The sequence below is a fragment of the Takifugu rubripes genome, chromosome 21 (assembly GCF_901000725.2).
Source record: "Takifugu rubripes chromosome 21, fTakRub1.2, whole genome shotgun sequence".
Taxonomy (NCBI): Eukaryota; Metazoa; Chordata; class Actinopteri; order Tetraodontiformes; family Tetraodontidae; genus Takifugu; species Takifugu rubripes.
The window spans coordinates 4,566,664-4,587,448 of record NC_042305.1 but is presented as its reverse complement, the minus strand read 5'-3'; the positions used below and the strand labels follow the sequence as shown (position 1 = coordinate 4,587,448).

The 20,785-nt window shown below is 42.0% G+C and overlaps 3 protein-coding genes across 4 annotated transcripts; 2 read left to right on the top strand and 1 right to left on the bottom strand.

Annotated features, from left to right (window-relative positions):
- The first annotated feature begins 2,247 nt into the window (after nt 1-2,247).
- On the top strand, nt 2,248-3,046 carry LOC101067131 (protein C2-DOMAIN ABA-RELATED 1-like). The gene is made up of 2 exons (XM_003974467.3): nt 2,248-2,387; nt 2,520-3,046. The coding sequence occupies exon 2, from the start codon at nt 2,533-2,535 to the stop codon at nt 2,917-2,919; it is 387 nt and encodes a 128-aa protein (XP_003974516.1). The 5' UTR covers nt 2,248-2,387; nt 2,520-2,532; the 3' UTR covers nt 2,920-3,046.
- A 445-nt stretch (nt 3,047-3,491) lies between these two features.
- On the top strand, nt 3,492-4,945 carry LOC105419739 (perforin-1-like). The gene is made up of 2 exons (XM_029829172.1): nt 3,492-3,625; nt 4,312-4,945. Exon 2 carries the CDS (start codon nt 4,325-4,327, stop codon nt 4,706-4,708), a length of 384 nt encoding a protein of 127 aa, XP_029685032.1. The 5' UTR covers nt 3,492-3,625; nt 4,312-4,324; the 3' UTR covers nt 4,709-4,945.
- Nucleotides 4,946-6,061: 1,116 nt separating this feature from the next.
- On the bottom strand, nt 6,062-15,049 carry LOC101078642 (microtubule-associated protein futsch-like). 2 transcript variants are annotated; one of them, XR_965420.2, is made up of 11 exons: nt 14,800-15,049; nt 13,973-14,158; nt 13,269-13,440; nt 12,895-13,074; nt 12,694-12,816; nt 12,481-12,593; nt 12,362-12,392; nt 12,200-12,290; nt 11,762-11,846; nt 7,280-11,679; nt 6,062-7,196 (listed from the first exon to the last, which is right to left on the bottom strand). XR_965420.2 is itself a non-coding variant. In XM_003974517.3 (10 exons), exons 1-10 carry the CDS (start codon nt 14,935-14,937, stop codon nt 7,330-7,332), a joined length of 5,469 nt encoding a protein of 1,822 aa, XP_003974566.2. In that variant the 5' UTR covers nt 14,938-15,049; the 3' UTR covers nt 6,062-7,329. The 2 variants fall into 2 exon arrangements, 1 of the variants encoding a protein (XP_003974566.2); XM_003974517.3 differs by having other exon boundaries at nt 6,062-11,679.
- Nucleotides 15,050-20,785: the final 5,736 nt, after the last annotated feature.

The following is a 20,785-nucleotide window of genomic DNA, read 5'->3' as shown; positions in this document are numbered from 1 at the left end:
GTAGACCACACAGCACTCAGGCACAAGCATCAACAGGTAGGAGGTAGAGGTGGTCACAGGCTCCAGGTTCCTCCACGTAGGACTGGGACTAGACTGAACACCAACCACATCTTTTAAAAAGCCCAGCAGCATCTCTTCTTCCTGAGGACATTGAGAAGGTTCTAATGAATGGATGCTTAGTTTGTTGACCCAAGCTGGTCTAGCAGTGGAGAGGAAACGGCTTAAGATGGTTCAGGGGACGGTTGGCTCTCTGCTGCCTCACAAGGATGAGATCTACCTAAGATGTCTTCTTTACTGGGCCAAAGACTTTATAAGGTCTTACCTATTCAGGACAGTGCCTGTTCACCACCACCCTCCCCTCTGGCCGGCTCAGAGTCATGAAAGCTCCAACAGGCTCAAACACAGCATCTCCCCCAGGGCTGAGAAGAGACTTTTCTTTTTTATACGTCGCTGCTACACAGAAACAATGGTTTGTGGTAACTAAAGCTACTAATAAAGCTTCTTTTTATTCTAAAATATTCTGTTTGTTTTGATATCAAAGGTCTGTTCCTACGGAGCAGGTTATGACTTGTGATCCATCTTAGACAAAGAGGTGATGATTGTGGAATGCAGCTCTTAAATTCAGTGATTCTCTCCCTGCCTCAGAACCTTGAGCAGCAGAACTCTGAGCTCTTTACCAGATGAAATCAGCAATATCACCGTCCTGTTCAAATCTAACTTACTCTTAATTTGTGTGGGACAGTTTAATTAAAATGTTTGAAAGCTATTGAGGATGGATTCTGATTCTCTTACTAACATAAATATTTGACTCCATTTTCAGCTTTCTGGCTCTGTAAACCACCCCAGTGGATAATCTTATTAACAACAACCACCAAAACGACGCAGGTTTCAAACTCCTGTCATTTTCCTCAACTGTGACCACAGATGGACCAACTGTGGTAGAATAGTTGTATGAAAAGAAAAACAGTGATGACGTGTGCTGCGTCTTGTGAAAGTGTCCTGAAGAAACCAGCTGTGCGTTTGTCTGCTTGCAAACATGAAAGCTGCTTTATGTTTAAGCCCCTTTCAGCTGAATCCATGTCGGCCTTTCACAGCTGCTATCTTATCAGTCTGACGCCAGAGATGTACACATTTCTAACACCTTTAAGCGATCTGATACAGTTTGTATCAGATGTCCTCTCAATCCAGGAATATTATCAAGGGGACATTTTGCTGCTTTGGAATGACCAACTTTAAGCAACAGAAGTCATTTTTATAGTTTATAACTGCAATAATGATGCAGAAATGCTACTGACTTGAGCTCCATTTAAATGTTTTAGCTTCACCATAAATGTTTCGGCATCATGAGGTAAATAAATACTAACACTGTCAAGAAAGAGCAATAAATGCTCTGCTAGCGATATATTATTAAACTGCACTTATATAGGAGAAATCAAGCCTAAAATAGTGCCTCACATTACCTGAATGCTGAGATAATGTGTGAGTAACTGTTATTTTATAAATATTGCGTCTTTTTGTGTGTTTAACCTTGACCAAGTGGTACTGTTCAGTTGTAGAAACGTGGGAATTGCGCCTGTTGTCTGCAGGATTAGTAACTTATTCCTAATTTCTTGTTCTCCCACCCCCAGCTCCCTGGGAAATATGGCCTGGACTCTTTTGCTGCTGGTCCTGTGTGGTCTGACTGTGGTTCAGGGGATTCAACCACCAGAATTCTTGCTGGTGCATTTGGATTTTCCTTGTTTTTAGGAGTCAATATGAGAAACAGGCAGCTACAAACAACCAGACTCAGAGTCCTTTTCATCTTATTCACTGAAATATGTGCAAAACCACATGCATATTTATATTAAATAAGTGTATATGTTGGATTTTGCACCCCTGAATCACGATGATCACCATAAAATGATGGTCACAGTCTGAATATTTTGACTTGTTTCAGATTAATGATGGTGTCATGGCTTGTAGCAACTTTTAATCTCACCTTTAACTTGTAGTTTAATCATGAATTTGAGCTCCCTTTCCATAGCATGAACATCTGATATTAATCCTAAATGCATCATAACCACTTTAAAAATGTGCATGAACAGAAGTGTATTATGGGTCCATGTAATTCATAACATGTATCTCTCCTGAATAAATGTTCATCCATTTCAAAGAGTAGGACACACACGACCACAACTTTAGTTTTTGATGGTGTTCTGGTTGTACCACTTTGGTGTCATGAAGTGAGCTCAATCTTGTTTTCCAGAGAGCAGCTGCCCTGTATTACGTAACACTGAGAGTGCAGCAGATTGTGCAGTTGGGAGGTCAAAGCGATATGAGACCCGAGGGCCTTTAAATAAGGTGCAACAGGGGATGAAAACATGAGCAGAAAGGTTTCAGAGTTACAAGTAAGAACTGTGTATCTTTTGATTTTGACCTAATTCCTGCCATCCTTTAATTTCAGAGTCGTTTCCTTCTTGTTGCCATGGATGCTGTTGGATGTGTTTTAGAGTGTAAAGTTGTTTTTCTCTCACCCACAGCCTCCTGTGGAACATGGCCTCCTCTCTTTCTCTTCTGCTGCTGGTCCTGTGCAGTCTGGCTGCAGCTCAGGCCAGGCTTAGAGTGTTCAACCTGCGGGCCACCGGCCTCCCCTCTGATTCACTGGGTGTCTCCGACGGTTATGTGAAGGTGTCCTGCGGGGCAGTTAGTCTGGGTAAGACGGCTGTCCTTCATAACCAGGTCAACCCCTGGTGGGAGGAGGAGTTTGCCTACCTGAGTGCTAAGGAAAATGACATCCTGAGGCTGGAAGTCTTTGACAGCGACCTCATCTTTGATGATGAGCTGGGCGTTTGTTCAAGACAGCTCAAGAAGGGAACCTATGACTACCAATGCTCCCTGGAAGATGGTGCCAGCCTCTATTATTCCTACACACTTTACTGAGCCTCTGGTGTTTGAGCCATCCTGCACACTGGCAGTTAAAAACCTCATGCGGTGTAACTCTGATCATCAGCTGCTTTTCCTCGTTTCACAACGTGATCGTACGAAATAAACAGCTGCAACAACCAGACTGTTTGTCTTTAGTCGTTCGTATTAAAGTCCAATACCATCAAATATGAACTCCAGGTGTGACAAACCAACATACAGTTCCCCACATTTGATTTCTGATTTTTGTCTGAAATGTCTCGAAACAGTAAAATACTTAACCTGAAACCCACTTATAGACATGTACACACAAAAAAATGTAAATGCAAATTTTAGAAAATTACAAAAATGTAGAGATATGTAGAAAGAGCAATAATACTATATAAATGATACACAGACCAGACGTCAGACTAACTAATAAACTATCATGTCAGACACATGGTTCCTCCATGATGAACATGTCTTAATGTTATGTTCTGAAGTTGATTAAACTTCATCTTACCATCTGTTAATGTGTGACCTCACACATTATATATAATGATAATAAATTAAATCCTTCCTACAACTGAGACGTCGGCGTTACATAACGCAGAATTTAGCAGATCATGCTAATGGCAGTATTTGGTGGGGCGAAATGGGCGGAGCTTATATGAGATGGTTGCCTTTAAATACAAATGAGATTGTGGAAAGCAGAGTCGTGAGAAAAAAGGCTTCCAGACAGCAGGTAAGAATAGGTTCATATGGTCACTGTGTAAAGGATACTGGAATCATTCTTAATATTTCATAGCTGAACTGAATTACTGAAATAAGGTCCTAATGAACATTTGCAGTACTTCTGGTCGCGATATCTTACACTCATGTAGATGAAACCCTTTTGTTGCATTAACAGGAGACTCACTTCACAAATAAAAAATGACTTCAGGAGGTGTTTTACAGTGTGATATATTCTTTTAGCCTATTTTACTCTAATCTGTTTTTAGAACTGTGTTTATGATCCAGCTATATTCATATGGGGGATGTTGAGGCATTTTTGATCGTATTTTAATATTTTCTTATGGGTCTGCAGTTATTTTCCTCAGTAAGCTAAAATACCTCTAAAATATAGAAACCTCAGTCAACGTTCAAATAAGAAGTCTGAACATTCAGCAAGGTTTCTTTATTTACTAGATTAGATTAAAATTAAATTGGATTAGATTAAGTTGGTCAGAAAAGGCCGAGAGGTGTTTTTGAAACATCTCTCAGTGCACTAAAGTCTTGTTCAAACCTACATACGCTCACACTCTCACTCAGGTCGGAGGAGCTCCTCTTCCTGGCCTAAAGCTTTTGGAAATTCTTTAAATTAGGAAACCATTTATACGTTTATAGGCAGTGGCTGTGTGGCAGATGAAAATGATTTATGCTCCTCTGCAGCCCCAGTGACACCATGGCCTCCACTCTTCCTCTTGTGCTGGTCCTCTTCAGTCTGAGCTTGGCTCATGCTCAGATTACAGTGTTCAACCTGCGAGCGTCTGATCTTCCCGGGAACCTCCTGGGCACCACAGACGGCTACGTCAAGGTGTTCTGCGGCTCAGCATCTCTGGGTGAAACATCTGTTCGGAATGACAACAAAAACCCCTGGTGGGAGGAAGAGTTCCAATACTTCAATACTCAGGAAAACGACGTCCTGAGGCTGGAAGTACATGACAGCGACTTTCTCTTTGATGACCTGATTGGAGTCTGTCAGAGGCAGGTCAAGAGGGGAACCCATGACCACAACTGCTTCCTGGAGAAAGGAGGCACCCTCCATTATTCCTACACACTCAACTGAGCCTTCCATTCATTTTCACACACGTTCACATCACTCTGACAGGTACTGATAGCCTGCAGCACTCACGCCCAGCGCTGTACAAGAAAGTCGACATGTCCATTAATCTGTTCAGGATCTCCCACATTATTGGTTAATATTCCAAAATGTGCGTGGCACTGAAACCATTATTACCGACTGTGGCCACATGTTTGGCCTCACAAACGGCAGTTTCATTCAATAAATCTGATAAGCATTTAATTCTGACTTAGTGCTTTGACTTTTCCCTCGATATCAATCCTTTCTCTCTCATATTGTGGCTTCAATGTGCATGCATGCACACATACATGTTGTTAGTTATTTTCTCTCATTGTATCATTAGAAGATTCATCTTAATCATATCTAATCTTAGTTATTATGCAGTGTTTTAACACATAGTTAAAACATGCGCTCTTATATAACGGTGGGCATTTGGCATCTGAATTTTTTGTGCGAGGCAGATTTGCTTTATCAACATGAGTCTGTTCTACTCATCCTGACATTATTACTTTGTTATGTGGAACTTTTGGTTGTGGCGTCAACCTGAGCAGGGGTGAGTTTTTGCGTTTCGATCCTGTGTGCTGTATTTTCCGTTTTAGCCAAATCGGCTCTTAACTAACTCATTTGTTTAACATTAATTTCTTGCTCGTGTTATGAATGAAAAATGCCAGGATAGTGAAAAGAAGACCAGATTAAAATGGCAACCAAAGGCCAAAGCAACTAAATGCCAGCACTAACACGGACCACACCTCGATGGATGGCGATGTGGATTCAGAGACAGCTGATAGGACCAACAGATTAGCAGCCGTTCATTTACCGAGAGCTGACTTTTCTATTCATCTACGGGAATTCTTTTTTTCGTAGAGCCAACAGATAAAAGAAGCAGCGGGGGCCTTTTCAGAGAAGCTAACGCCAGAGTCCCTCATTAGCACAGCTGAGGTTGACATTTGAGTGCCAACTGACAAGCAACAGAAAGTTGAAGTGCTCAGTCAAGCTTGGTGACCTTTAAAACAGACTCCTAATATCAAACCTGCAGTGGGTTGGCTTACCCGTCAAAGCTGCAGGTGGTTATTGAACGTACCCATCGGCTGACCGGTCAAAAAGACCCGAACTGACCCCTGCAAAACCCATCATGAAGTTTTTTTTAACTTTAACTCTCATTACTTGAACACAAAGTTCAAGTAATGAGAGCAGCTACTTTCTTGCTCAAAGTATTAGAAACTCAGTAGTTTGTGTAGTAATGTGAAATGATGGCATAAGCAACAACCAGATGGTTTTCTTTTCATTTATGAACAGTGTAAAATTAAAAGATGGCCAGACACATTTCAAAATAACTGGTTCGTTTTTAAAAACTTTTTTTTATTCTGTTTTTAATGAGGCAAAATGCTTTAACACACAGCTGGATAAAATGTGATAAATCCTCCTCACAACATACATACATAAACCCTAAAAAAGCTCATTATTTTGTTGACTTGCTGCCTCTCATTACTGTGTGTGGGTACATTTTTAACTCGTTCTCCCACACATTTGACATTATCTAAAAAATACACAATTCAGCCAGACAGTGAGTAAGGGACAAAGGTTTACTGGAAAGGTGGGTGTCATCCACACAGCAGTGGAAATGGATATCCAATTAGGGCCCCTACCCGGTCAGCCACAAGAGCAGCGACCCAAAAGTGGGGGGGGCAACGGACCGAACCTGTAAGCTTTTTGATGGCACCTGGAAACAGATTTGAAACTACAAATGCTTCAGTGGTATTATTTGTCAAACTCACTTCGGCCTCCTGATGGTTCTCGCAAGAAGCACCAAGTATGACAAGACACCCGCTGCAGAAATACTTTTATTTGCTGTAAAAGTAAATTTACCATTTTATCAGAGAAAGGTTATTACATATAATACTACTCAAGAAAATGACATGGCATAAATGGGCTTACTAACAATTACATTTGTGAAGGACAGTTTTTACGTCATACTGATAAAACAACAGAATGAAATTCAAACCAGGGGTCTGGAACCTGTTTTTCCTTTTCTCACTTCATTTTGAAATTTTCTTAATTATTGTGCTGCAAAGAACAGCAGTGTAATTTATAATTATGATTGCTGTCATGCCTGTATGAGCACACACACATGTATTTTAAAGACTGATGCAGCAGCCTGTCAATAATGGCATGTGTGTGGCACGTTGAGCCCCGAGTTAAAACTGAACATATAATTCTAATAGAAAAAATAATATGGGATTAAAAAACAAGTTGGTTTGTTTGAGGATAATGCTGATTTAACGAGTCGTTAACAGAACATGAGATGAGGTCATGTGTGCACATTAATGCAATTTCTACCAACTGTAACCCTTGGTTCTGAGTAACAAATATTGCTTTAAGAATTAAAAAAAAAAATGAAATCAGACAAAATGTATTTTCTTCCAAGATCAAATCAAAGCAGCTTTGATTGTGCCGAACATCACCTTTGACCAACCTGTTGCACAAAGACATTTACGTTTTGAAGTAAGAAAATATTTACAATATAAAAAAATAGTGATAATGTGATCCTGTCTTTACCTGTAAGAGCATGATGTGGCACGAGACACGTGCACTGGACATGATAAATGTTAAACTCTGCTGCGGCGCTTGGATCTGCGCCCTGGTGTTGTTTCAGTCCCTTTCCTTTTGATAGGCTTTTTCTTCAGGGCCGACTGAGGAGTCTTTTCTTCCTCAGAGAGAAATTCTTTAATACGATGACATCTGGATTTCGACTGGGGTGTAATTATCAGTGCCGGAACCGTCCGTCGTCTTAAAACCTTCTTTTCCATGACTATTAGCTCTCCATCATCATCTGAAAGATTGTCCTCCACTTCTAAATTGAATTCTTTTCCATCTTCATCTTTGTTCAATTCTGAATTTGAGCTGATGTCCTTTTCACTCTCCACACTAATGATGTCACCCTCCACGCTTTCTTCCATATCACTCTCCTCCAGGTCCTTAGCAGTGATAAAACCAGAAGGTTCATGAGGTTGTGAGGTTTCCCCTGGATCCTCAGGTTTTTCCTGCGTTTTGTCATCTCCACTCTTTGCGACGTACTGTTGAAGTCCTTGTTTTTTCCTCCTTCTAGATGTTCGTTTTGGGGTGGTCTTTGGTCTTTTTGTCCAGCTCTTTTGAGATTTTGATGTTACAGTTGGAGCTTCTTCATCAAACAATATTAAATGATCTTCCTCAGGAGCTGCTGTGGGAGGCTCCACGTCTATTTCCGTGATTTCTGCTTCCATCCCTCTACTTGTTCCATAGACTTCAGTACCAGTCTCAAGCACTTCTACTGGTGGCTCATCATTAAACTTCTCTGATTCTGCTCCTCTAAGACATGCTGATTCACTGCCTATTATTTGGTCTCTTGCTCCATCTATCTTGATCTCTTTTTCCATGCTGGTAGTTTCCTCAGCTAGCTCCTCTTCCTCTCCTTCAGGAACTTCAATGACCTGCTCCTCTGCATGTATCACTAATCTTTGTTCTGGTTCTGGTTCATCTGGACCAGAATGTGTTTCTCTTGTCTCCTCTTCATTTTCTTCTATTTGGCATTTTAGGGGTATTGTTCCTGCAGAAGCATTTATGGTGTTTCCATTACTTCCACAAATGTGTGTTGGAACAACTGGTGCTTCGTTCTCATCAGTGTCTCCCTCCACCACTGTCATGGGTGCACTAGCAGTTTCACTGAGGTAATTCTCCCCTTCGCCATTTGAACGTGTTTCTGAATTAGTCCCTGTTGTGGCTTCTGCTGATACAACATCCATGTCCTTAAGCTTTTCTTCTCCCTGGTCAACAGATTTATCTCCATTTTCTATTTCTGCAATCCCGCTATCATCAGTTTTATTTTCTTCCACTTCAACCTCTGCAGAGATATCTATCTCGCTGACTTCTTTTGAGGGCTCCGCTTGTTCATTTGGACATGTTTCTGAACCAGCCACTTCCATTGCTTGTTCTGATGGATCACCCATCACTTTAACTTCAGCTTTAGGCTTTTCTTCTCCCTGGTCAACAGATTTATCTCCATGTTCTATTTCTGCAATCTTGCCATCATCAGTTTTATTGTCTTCCACTTCTCTATCTGCTGCTGAGGTCTCTTCCTCTGACTCACGCTGCATGCAGAATCTTTTGGATTTGTGTGTTGATGTAGCAGGAGCAGTCCTTTTTGCCTTCCTCAGAGCTGTCCCTATACTGGCTGGTTCATCTTGACTAGTTTCATCAGCTTCTTCACAATGTAGCTGCATTTCTTCTTCTTCCTGGGCAACACCTACCCTATCATTCTCTTCTTGGACATCCTGCTCTTTACTTGGTTCCTTTTGTGGTACATCTTCCAGATCGGTTTTGGGTTCCTCTGTTAGCTCTTCTAAAGTTGGAATAGTTTCATCTCTTTCTTGTTCCTCTGATTCCTCTTTTGTCTGGGCTCTTTTGGATTTACCCTGAGGTGTGGCAGCAGCAGATCTTCTCCCTTTCCTCTGAGTTCTTATATTGCCTGTCTTTCTACCACTTCTCAAAACTCTTCTTTCTAAAACTGGTGTCTCTTCTGCACCTGAAACACCCTCTGCTTCATCATCTTCTGCCGACTGTTTATTTTGTGTTGCGATGGCTTCTTTAGAAACAGATGATGCTTTAACTGGGACATCTGGAGCTGCCTCAGTCTGTCCATCTTCTCTCAGTGCGTCTTTCATATTCTGCTCTTCCATCTCAACAGCAGGTTGTTCTTCAGCAATACAACTGTCAGTGACTGTTTTTTCATCCAGCAATTGACTGGAGTTTCTCAGTTCCACTACAACCACAGTCACTCTGTGGAGATCTGACTCTTTAGGATCCATTTCCTCACTGTGTGGCTTCTCTTCGGAAGCTCTAAATGGCTCTTCAAGGTTTGATGCTTGTAGTGTATCAGGACTTGTCAAATCAGCTGTGTTCTCCTGATCCTCAGATAGAGTCACTGGGTCTTCATCAACATCTACAGTAACAGGTGTCTCTTTCTCAGTTTGTGTTTCAACCTCTGCAGAGATTTTTATCTCGCTGACTTCTTTTGAGGGCTCCGCTTGTTCATTTGGACATGTTTCTGAACCAGCCACTTCCATGGCTTGTTCTGATGGATCATCCATCACTTTAACTTCAGCTTTAGGCTTTTCTTCTCTCTGGTCAACAGATTTATCTCCATTTTCTATTCCTGCAATCTCGCCATCATCAGTTTTGTTTTCTTCCACTTCAACCTCTGTAGAGATTTTTACCATGCTGACTTGTATTGATGGCTGAAGGTGGATTGGTGCTTCATCTTCTAATCTCATTTCGTCATTTATCTCAGGTTGTGTTGATGCTTGCTCAGCGGACTGCTTCTCCTCTACTGGATCCTCTCCTGTTATGCCATCATTTGTAATAGTTTCCTTTTCATGGTCCTCGTCACGTGTACTCACCGCAGCTATGTCATCATGTCGATGTTCTTGGTGACCTAATTTTATGATCTTTCGTCCACTTCTAAGATAAATTGTTTCAATAAATGGCTCTTCTTCTTCATGATTCTCATTAGAAGAATCCTCTTTTCCTTTATTTCCATTGACTTCTTCAAGATCATCATTATCTTCCTCTGTGGATGGCTGCAATGCTGTCTCTGGATCTTTATCCATCTTTTCATCTGCAGTCAGCTCCACCTCTTCTCTTTCTGAAGCTAAACATTGCACCTCAATGGTTTCTCCTGCCACCATCAAGCTTACATAATCACTACCAGTTTTGAGATCCACTAAGATGACCCTAGATTGCTGGAGCCTGGGCATTTCACAGTCTTTGGTTAGCTGAAGTTCATCAGGAACTGATGAGGTGGGCTGATCTAGATTATCACCACAAATTGCACCTGTTTCCTCATTCCCATAATCAGTCAGTTCCTGCTTTTCTGAGTCCATTTCTGGTGGCATCTCCTTAATGTCATCTTTATTGATTTCTATTCTCACTTTAGTTGAGGTTATTGCATCCTCTTCTGATTCATGTGCACCTGGAGTTCTACCATCTTCCACAACAAGTAATTCCTGGGCCGATGTCTCTGGTGTTCTGTCCATAGACTGGTCTGTTTCTTCCTGGTTCTGGTCCTCCATCTGCTTGTCTACTGCTTTTTTATCTGCTTCCTTTCTACCTAAAGATCGTCCTGCTATTGGCTCAGCTTCATGTGTGTGCTCTCCCTCTTCCTTGTGTTGTCTCTGTTTTGTGGACTTGGGATTGACTTTTCTTCTGCCTCTCCTCGGTATGACAGGTGGCTCTTCAGTCTCATCATCAGACATATGATCAGATATTTGTACCTCCTCAAGCGTTAGACTTTCAGTTAACAGGTGCCCCCTTTTATTAACAGTCTCTGCTGTGTCTGGATGTAGAATTGTATCTTTCACAACAAACTCATATTTATTCCCGGTCAGCTCTTCATTTTGGAGCTCTTCATCTTTTAGCTGGTCTTCCATGACAAGTATATCATCACTCAATACTTGACTCTCTTCAGGCTCAGGATCAGTCACAGCTAACTCGCCCACAATGTCAATTGTTTGAAGTGTATTCTCATTAGTTTCCTTGTCACTTTTCTGTTGTATGTAATTGCTTTCAACAGTTTTGGTGCTGAAAATGGTAGTTTTTCTTAAAACTTGTCCCTGGTCTCCTTGCTTCAGAGTCTCCACTTCAGTGTGCACCTCAAAAACCTCCTCATACACAACCAGTGTTGCAGAATCTTCCTTTACTTCCTCATTCTCGGATGTTACGTTCTCATCTTCTGCTGGTGAATTGTGGGTGCTGATGTGCTCCTCCTGTGTAATCTTATCTCGCGGCTCCCCGTTTGCAGGTGAAACTTCTAAAGTGTCTCGTGAGCCCTGATTTTTGTGTGATTCCTTTACACTTAAAGCTTCTTCCGCTATAGGTGTTGTATTGCTTGTATCTTCTACAGTTTCTTCAGAATGAAACATACCCTGTAAACCAATGTAAAAATAGTCACACGTAAGACTTTGTACATGCAGTGGCTGGACAGAAAAACAAAATATCTGGACACACCTCAGTCTGTAGGTCGTGCATTTCTGTCTCCTGTTGTACGGAAACCTGATCCTCTCTGGAGGCTCCAGCCTCAATATGTTCAATTCTACAGAACAACAATTGTTATTAATTTTAGGTATATTCTTTAATGGTGAGAGCAGAAGACAGAAATACTGCCGTCTGCATATCTGCAGGATGAAATCGAAATTTGTTTTCATCCCAGATGACAAAAGCTTGGACATAAGGCAAGAAAAAAGTGAACCCCTATAACAATCTGCAGGTACCAGTCATTTTAGAAGGATTGTGTGTTTGAGTGCAGATCAATTCCCCATGCATTTAGTTGGACAGCGATCCGTTTATGAAAATATATAACATCATTTAAGAATGATGCCATGACAATATGTTACATTTATTCATGCTGCATATAAGACATATACATTACCGGTACTTGCCACTGACCTGATAACTTTTTCAGAAAGGTCCTCTGTGATGTTTTCTTCCAGTTTGCCTGACCCACTGAGACGTCGATCTGTAACTGCTAACTCAGTTGCTAAGAGAATGTTTATAGTTACAGTGTGCATAATTTCATTATGGACATCTATATCGCAATGAATCACTCACCTTTGGTGGTTCTCAGAACTGTCGTTTCCTCCTACAAACCCAAAGCACAGTAATTTGTTAAAAATTTCTACAGTGATTTTTATAAAATAAGTCACAGATATAAGATGAGAATACCTTACCACAATTTCTACGGAGCCTTCTGTGGCTTCTTTTATTTGTTCGGTAATTAAGTCTTCCCTTACATCCGCGATCACCTGTGATTCTTCACTAAATGAAAGACTCTTGGATACAGCTGAGGGAAAAAGAGGATGGAACACGTGTTCCAGGATACATCGCTGAGAATGCTTAATGCTTTGTCCCAAGTTGGCAGTACGGTCTAGCTTAAGTCTCACCACTCAGACCCATGACTTGGATTTTACTGGCGATATTGGTCCGCTGGTAGGGGCCACCTATGCTCTCCACCTCCCACAGAAGGTCTGCATGTTCTGGATACTCACACAGGTACTTCTCACACACTAAGAACAAAGAGATGTGCACTGAATACATATTAATTCACTGTTTACCCAGACAGATGAAAAGGTGATCTCATTTACCCCTATACATGGAATTTGAGAGGGGGTACTTTAGCCCCAGGGAGACTTCACTGAAGCTGAGCACGAAGTCCTTCAGCATCAGGAGGCCAGAGCCTTTACCACGATGACATTTTCTGACAAAGATGGAGTCCATCACAGGAAGCTGATAAGTTTGGGTTGAAAATCTTTTGTACATGCTGCCTGAAGGAGAAACCAAACAGTATAAAGTTAAGTTTCCAAAATAAAACAGTCAGATTAACTTATTGTTAGACTTCTGTATGATTACTACTACTAATAATAATTATAAGAAGAAGAATAAGAAGAAGGAGGAGAAGTTGAAGAGTAATGCCTTGTGGTGTATCTTGTGGCAGCGGTGTTCCAACGTCAGAGTATACCTGTGGGTTTGACTGAATAAAAGCCAACAGCTTCTCCATCTTCCCAGAGAATCTTTGCATGATCATTTTCACCATGGCAGAGAAAGGGAAGCTCCTCAGCAATCATTTCTTTCCCTCTGTAGATGATTCGATTAAGGATGTAAAGAACAATTCTTTCTCCAACAGTGTCCACCTAAAGAATACACATCAGGCAAACTTGCTTTATTTATTACACTTTTACTTCTTATCACTGAAAACTAAACAGTAAGTCAGCATTGCAATCACAGACCCCAGATGGTCCTGTACAATCGGCTGCAAAAAAGGACATTGCACAATTATTAATAGCTAAAAATGCTTCAGACAAACGCAATCTAGGAATGAGCAGCCATCAGTACACTTGGTATAAAGATATACCATCGGTTTCATTGTGTTTCTATACTTTTCAGATCCATTTTATATTAAAGTAACTGTGGTGTAGTGTAATGGTGTAGTGCATATAGTGTCCAGGCGATGGTGCTACTTGTCTGTTCATAAAAGGAATAAGGAGAAGAATAAGAGAACGCTAACTTATCATTTCTGTTTAACTATTTTAGAGATATCTAAGTCCATCTGTTAAGTACACAACAATTACTGTATCTGATTAGATGCTAAACTCTATGCCTATTCCTACGTGTGAGTGTGCTCAGCAAAAATCAGTGATCATGAGCACCGGTCTTCCTTCATACCGGCAGAACGCCGCGTCGTGCAGGGTCTGCTGTCTTAAGAATGTCTTCCACTGTCCACCATCGATCCAGCAGGTACAGAGCGATGGCGCTTTTCAAGTCAGAAGGAGAGAACAGGACCAGAATCTTGTTTTTTTCATTCTGTCCATGGAAAGGGACGAAGCCTGTGCTGGAAACGCTTATGGTGACCTGGGGAAAGAAGGACGGCTGACATAGTCTTCAAACATACCTCAGTCAGTAAAGACAATTCAAACCATAAGAGGACACATAAAAAATCATCCAGTCTTATGATCTATAAGAAGTGCATACTAAAATGTGAAGACTGCTCAACTTCTGAGGGAATACTTGAAATTATGTTTAGGTTGCATTTGTTTCCTTGCTATTGGAACATCAGGTCCAAGGTAAAAGGTTCTGAGGTGGGGAGTTTGGGATTCATCCAATCCCAGGTGGTAAGACATTTAAAAATAACTCATTTAGACATTTCGATACTGCCCTTCCACTGCAAACATCTTTTGCTAATGGAGAGATTTTCAGCTGGATTTCTTTCCTCCATATATTATCCATTTGTGCTGTGGCGTTGTGCAAACTATGTGATCCTTTGTCTTTTTAAAACTCATGGTTATCTTTCATTCATTCCTTGGACTTGGAAGACAACATGTCAGCTATGACCAGTAGCGGTACAGCAGCTGCTCATTTGGTTTCGTTTCGTTCGTTTGGTGTCATTATGATAAGAATGAGTCACGACATCGCTGGCAAGTTCCAGACATAATGAGTATGACACAGGTCCAAACAGAACTGTGCCACACACATGGGTGTTCTGGTTATCCTACCTGGGTGGTGTCTGGCAGGGTGAGATATTCAGAAGAGTCATGCTGGCTGTAGAGCAGAGTGTTCATGTAGTACTCCTGGGCCAGATTCTCCAGCTGTGCCTTGCTAACATCTGCCAGGAGATCTACTGGGAACTTCATCCCTGTAAGGGAACTGAGAGCAGCGGTCACACCTGTGGTTGGCCCCTTTAACAGGAAGAAACCTTGAGCAGGACCAGGCTCATGTAGGGGGACCTTCCTGCCGATGGGGGGGGGGGGGGGGGGGGCTGGGTAGAGAGGGAGGAGAAGGGGAAGGACATCAGAGAAACATCAGAGATTCTCACTTCTACTCAATACATATGTTTCACCTCTAATTTCTAAAGATTACTGCGATTTTATTATTTACGCATATTTAGGGTATTTAAGTGTTTAATTGGAAGCAAAAAATTATGGAACAGCGTTCTGACAGGGTTTTAAGTAACATTCTGCTTCTGTTTTCAACCCACGATGCTACATACATCACGGCTTCATATTACTCATGAAAAGTTCATGTTGTGTTTACTCTGGAATAATGTCTAGCTTTTACCGAATCAACATACCAACCAATGAAATTTGATGGTGTTGTGGCACAGAACTATCCCAGATAAAGGACAGAGATTCCTCTAAGAGTGGAGAGCAGACTGGTCAGAAGCAATGGTTTAAGGGCAGAGTGCAGAAAATCTGAGTGCAGACAAAGTTTGTGCACAAGCCCAAGAGTTAAACTCAGGAGGGAAGACAGGGAAAGAACTCCTTAATGACAGATTGGACAATTAATCTGCACATGTATGGTGGAGACATGATGTGTGTGTGTGAGAAAACCCAAAAACATACACCTGTGCCTTAGCCATCATTCAAGAGTAGTCCTCAATTATTAACACACACGCACGCACACGCGCACGCACACGAGCCTTTTTTACATGAAGTGGTTTAAATTAGCAGCAGTAGTACGTGTGGCTCTGATAATCTGATCAGTCTACCAAGCAACAAATCCCCGTTAATCCTAAATGATCTCTAGAGCTACTGTGAACATTCTCTTCTTATATTAGTTTCGGTTTGGTTGAGAAGCCAAACTTGCTGTCATCTTACTTTGATAGTGGTTTGTTGCTTCAGTTCTGTTTATTCCATTTATTGCTGCTCCAGCTGCTGCTGATCCACCTGAGTTCTGTGGCATAACCAAAAAAAATGAACATGAATCAGGTGTGGGTGTGTTGCTCATGGACGGGGGGGGGGGGGGGGGGGGGGCTTAAAAAGGCAGAAGAAGTGATTATTTAAAGAGCGCTTCACTCAAACAAAGCTGAAAGTTGTGCATGTGGATGCGAGGTGCACAAAACACACCAACACATGATAGCCTGGAGTGGTCAGCTGCAATGATTGGAGGATTAGGGGTGTGGCGTCACTGTCACACACAGATACACACTCATAACAACTTTAAGATGTTAACTAGCTAAAAACTGATGCCGACTGATGCCATCCAGATGTCACAGCAGAGATACCTCAATAAAGTCTGTGACCCCTGTCAATTCCACACATCTTTAAATAATGGTGCTCACAAACACGGGAAAACCAATTTAAAATAAAAAGTTAACACATTTTTGGGAAGGTTTAAGTCTTTTAGAGGAATGTTTCATAATAAGAGATGCTACAGCCCCAGGATTTCCTGCTGTCGCTGTTTTTCTGGAATTCCGCCCTCCTTCTCCTCATCTTAGCACTGCTGCACACAATCTTCACCTGCTCTGATTTTCCATGAATGTCTCCTGTCAACTTTATCCTATTTCATTCCTTAAATTCCTTCATTCTTTATTATAGTAACAATATCACAGACTGTGCAATCTATCATCCTAACTTTGCATCATTAGTGCAGGTCCAGCTTTTGACTGTGGACAGAATGCTGTGCACCAGGCGACTCATGAGAGAGCCATAGCGTTAAACGTTACAACTCAGTAAAGTTTTATGTTGCAATTATGATGGATGTCACATGATCCCGCAAAAGGAAGAAGTCTACCCTGATCTCTAAAGCAACAGACAAAATCAAGAGGGAAGGGCTGCTTTAGCATGTGTAGCATGTGTCTCTTCCAGACCGACTTACCATAGTTATTAATGTTTGTTGTTATGAAATACGTTGGACAGCAAACACAGGTTGGGATTAGCATGTTGGTATTTACAGCATGATCGAAAAAACCCTTGTCTAGGTTTCAATTCACATTAGAGCGAGGCAGGTCAGTTCAGACGGACCGCTCACACATCTGTAATGTCCTTTTGCTGTAAATAGGCTGTTCCTCCACCCAGTAACACAAAAAACACAAAATAAACCAGCTTGACTACTTTCCCATCCCCCGCAGACACCCATCCATGGCTTCAGGCCACTACTGGAGAGTTAAAGCTAATGTCAGTTTCAGGAGCTTCACGTTGGGAGCAAACAATAGCTGGCTGTACCTGAATTCGAAAGAGGAAGTCCTGGGTTAGTTTCTACACATGAACACGCCCCTTTTCTATATACGTGGTAATTTAAGGGGCTTCCTGCCATCTCCGCTCGTGGATTGTGACGGAAATACATGCATGGCACCATAAGCCATGAATCAAACTACCACCCCATATTTTGAAATATGTGCATGCTTGTGCATGCTTGTGACACCCACAATTACACTATCGTGAAGTTTCAATGATTCTTGTAAAATAGACAGCTATCATGTAGCCTGGAAAGACTGTCTATTAGTTTACAAAAAGGCCCTCCGCAAGGCTAGAACAGCTTATTTTTCTTCTTTAATTGAGGAAAATAAGAACAACCCCAGGTTTCTTTTCAGCACTGTGGCCAAATTTACCAAGAGTCACAGTGTTTTAGATCCACGTATCCCTTCTTCCCTTAGTGGTGAAGACTTCATGAGCTTCTTCACTGATAAAGTTCTAGCTATCAGAGAGAAAGCCAACCAGGCCATCCCAACAACTGGACAATCACCAGATGTGCTGACTGTGGGAACATACAGGTTCTCCAACGAGCCCTTAAACTCCTTCACCCCTATATATTTTTCTGAGGCGTCATCGCTAATTCAGAAATCCAAGACCACCACGTGTCTTTTAGATCCCATCCCAACACACCTGTTGAAGGATGTTTTACCATTGATAGGCAGTTCTATCCTGGACCAGATCAATGGTTCTTTAGTGACAGGTTATGTTCCCCGGTCCTACAAGGTGGCAGTGATTAAGCCGTTGCTTAAAAAAACATCACTAGATCCTGATGTATGAGCAAATTATAGGCCAATATCCAACCTTCCTTTTATCTCTAAAGTTCTTTAGAAGGTGGTGGTGACTCAGTTACTGGACCACCTGCAGAGGAACAGCCTGTTTGAGATGTTTCAGTCAGGCTTTAGAGCTCATCACAGCACAGAAACAGCACTTCTTAAAGTTACTAATGATCTTATAGCTTCAGATCATGGACTAGTCTCTATGCTGATTCTGCTGGATCTCAGGGCTGCTTTTGATACAGTTGATCACAGCATCCTGTTAGACTGGAACATGTGATTGGCATTAAAGGGACAGCACTAGACTGGTTTAGATCATATTTATCTGATAGATACCAGTTTGCTCATGTCCATGGTGTTCCCTCCTCATACAGTAGGGTTAGCCATGGAGTTCCTCAAGGTTCTGTACTTGGACCAATCCTCTTCACCTTGTACATGCTTCCCTTAGGGAACATTATTCGGCAGCATGGGGTAAATTTTCATTGTTATGCTGATGACACTCAGCTTTAATTATCCATGAAACCAGAGGAGACAGAGAAGTTAGTGAAGCTCCAGACCTGTCTTAAAGACATAAAGTCCTGGATGTCTTCAAATTTCCTCCTCCCTAACTCAGGAAAAACTGAGGTCATGGTGTTTGGTCCTGAACCTCTCAGGGATAGATTAGATCATATGATCACTCTAGATGGTGTCTCATTAACATCTAGTCTCTCTGTGAGGAATCTAGGAGTAACTTTTGATCAAAAACTCTCCTTCAACTCACACATTAAATAAGTCTATAGAAGTGCCTTTTTTCACCTGAGGAACATCACAAAGATCAGGAAACTACTGACGTAGCATGATGCTGAAAAGTTAATTCATGCTTTCGTTACTTCTAGGCTGTAGTAATTCTTTATTATCATGTTGTCCAAACAACTCTTTAAGAAGCCTCCAGCTGATTCAAAATGCTGCAGCCAGAGTTCTGTAACTCCTGTAATAGCGTCTCTTCATTGGCTGCCTGTTAAATTTAGAATAATTTTTAAAACCCTTCTTTTGACCTACAAGGTCCTCAAAGGCCTAGCTCCATCCTACCTGGAGGAGCTAGTGATACCTTACCAGCCCAATAGACCGCTCCGCTCTCAGAATGCTGATCTACTTGTGGTTCCCAGAGTTTCTAGGAGTAGAACGGGGGGCCGAGCATTTAGCTACCAGGCCCGCCTGCTATGGAAACAGCTCCCTGTCCAGGTACGGGAGGCTGACTCCATCGCTACTTTTAAGATCCGACTTAAAACCTACCTCTTTGAAAAAGTTTATTGTTACTAATTCTGTAGTTCCAGTTACTATTATAGACAGACAAATTCTCATACTTAGGGGGTCGTCTAATCATTAGGTTAACATCTTAGCTGTGCTATTATAGGCCAAGGCTGCCGGGGTCCGGAAACATGATCACCTGACAGGCCTCTGTCACTCCACTGGGTCATGGTTTCCTCTCCTCTCCTCTCCTTTCCTCCTCCTCATCAAGCAGACTAGTTATGCTGATTCTTGTGTAGTTTTTCTGCTCCCCCCCCCCCCACTATTCATTTACAGGTATCGCCGCCTTCAGAGCTGCATGATGACCTCCGGCCCCGCTGACCCAGTGTATAAATAGTGTATTTTTGTGTGTGTTTCTGTGCTCTGTGCCCATCCTCTCCTCTCCTCTCCTTTCCTTTGATTCCGTGAATGTTCTGCCCGACCCATTTACGATAAATTTGAAACAAGTCTGTTCTCGTTCCTAACTCGTTCAATTTCACAAGTGTGAATATGCATGTGTGACCCAATGCCAGTAAAGCCTGCCGTTTACAGGAACATCTTTCCCAATATATTATGAATCCCAGTGTAACATCCCCCATCTCTCAACAACATGCTGCCATGACCACTCGAGCAGAAAGTTCTAACAGTCCCCCCAGGCATGGACCTTGAATACCTCGCGTCCATCAATAAGCGATTCTACGCTTGGTCATAGAACTGATTACTGGTTTCCATAATCCACAATAATCAGCGGATTCCAGTGCACGTGTTTAATCACGATTCCCCTCGTTTAACCTGCCGCTGCTCTCAGGACAGGTTGTCACACTTCTAAGTTCAACGGGCAGACAGGTAGGGTTTGAATCCCCTGTTGTTGCCAAGGGTCACAGTTTTCTGGGTCACAGTTACCTGAGCGAAACAAGGGGACAACACGAGCACAAACGTCCAGTTTAGGTACTGTGTGATGGCCCCGGTCCCGGCAAACCTCTGACTGGCAACCACCAGCACACTGTCACTGGACATCACCAGTGGAGCAGAAAGTCTCTTCTGTCTATTGTGTGAGAGCGAAAACAGACCTGGCATGGCTGGCCATATGTGTGTGCATGTGTGCATGCGTGCGCGCGTGTGTGTGTGTTTGCAGATGCATTCATGGCTCTGATAAAAAACAGGCCCATGTTCTCCAGTTAAAAATAACAAACAAAGGGACTCCCAGCTATAATGTGGGTATTTTTTTTTAATAATTTTTAATTTGACAAATGGTTAAAGGAAGTTCTCTTTTTGGTGATTAGAGGTCATATTGGACTGTCGTTTCTTTGCAGCTGGAATAGATGCACAAATTTGTGCATGTGAGAAAGGTGTCAACGGTCTGATGTGAGATGGAATGTGCAGCAGGAGTTCAAATACTAAATTAGTCCACATGCTAGCTTCAGTTACTTCAGCCAGAGCACATAGCTGTAATAAAGGCAGGCCTACAT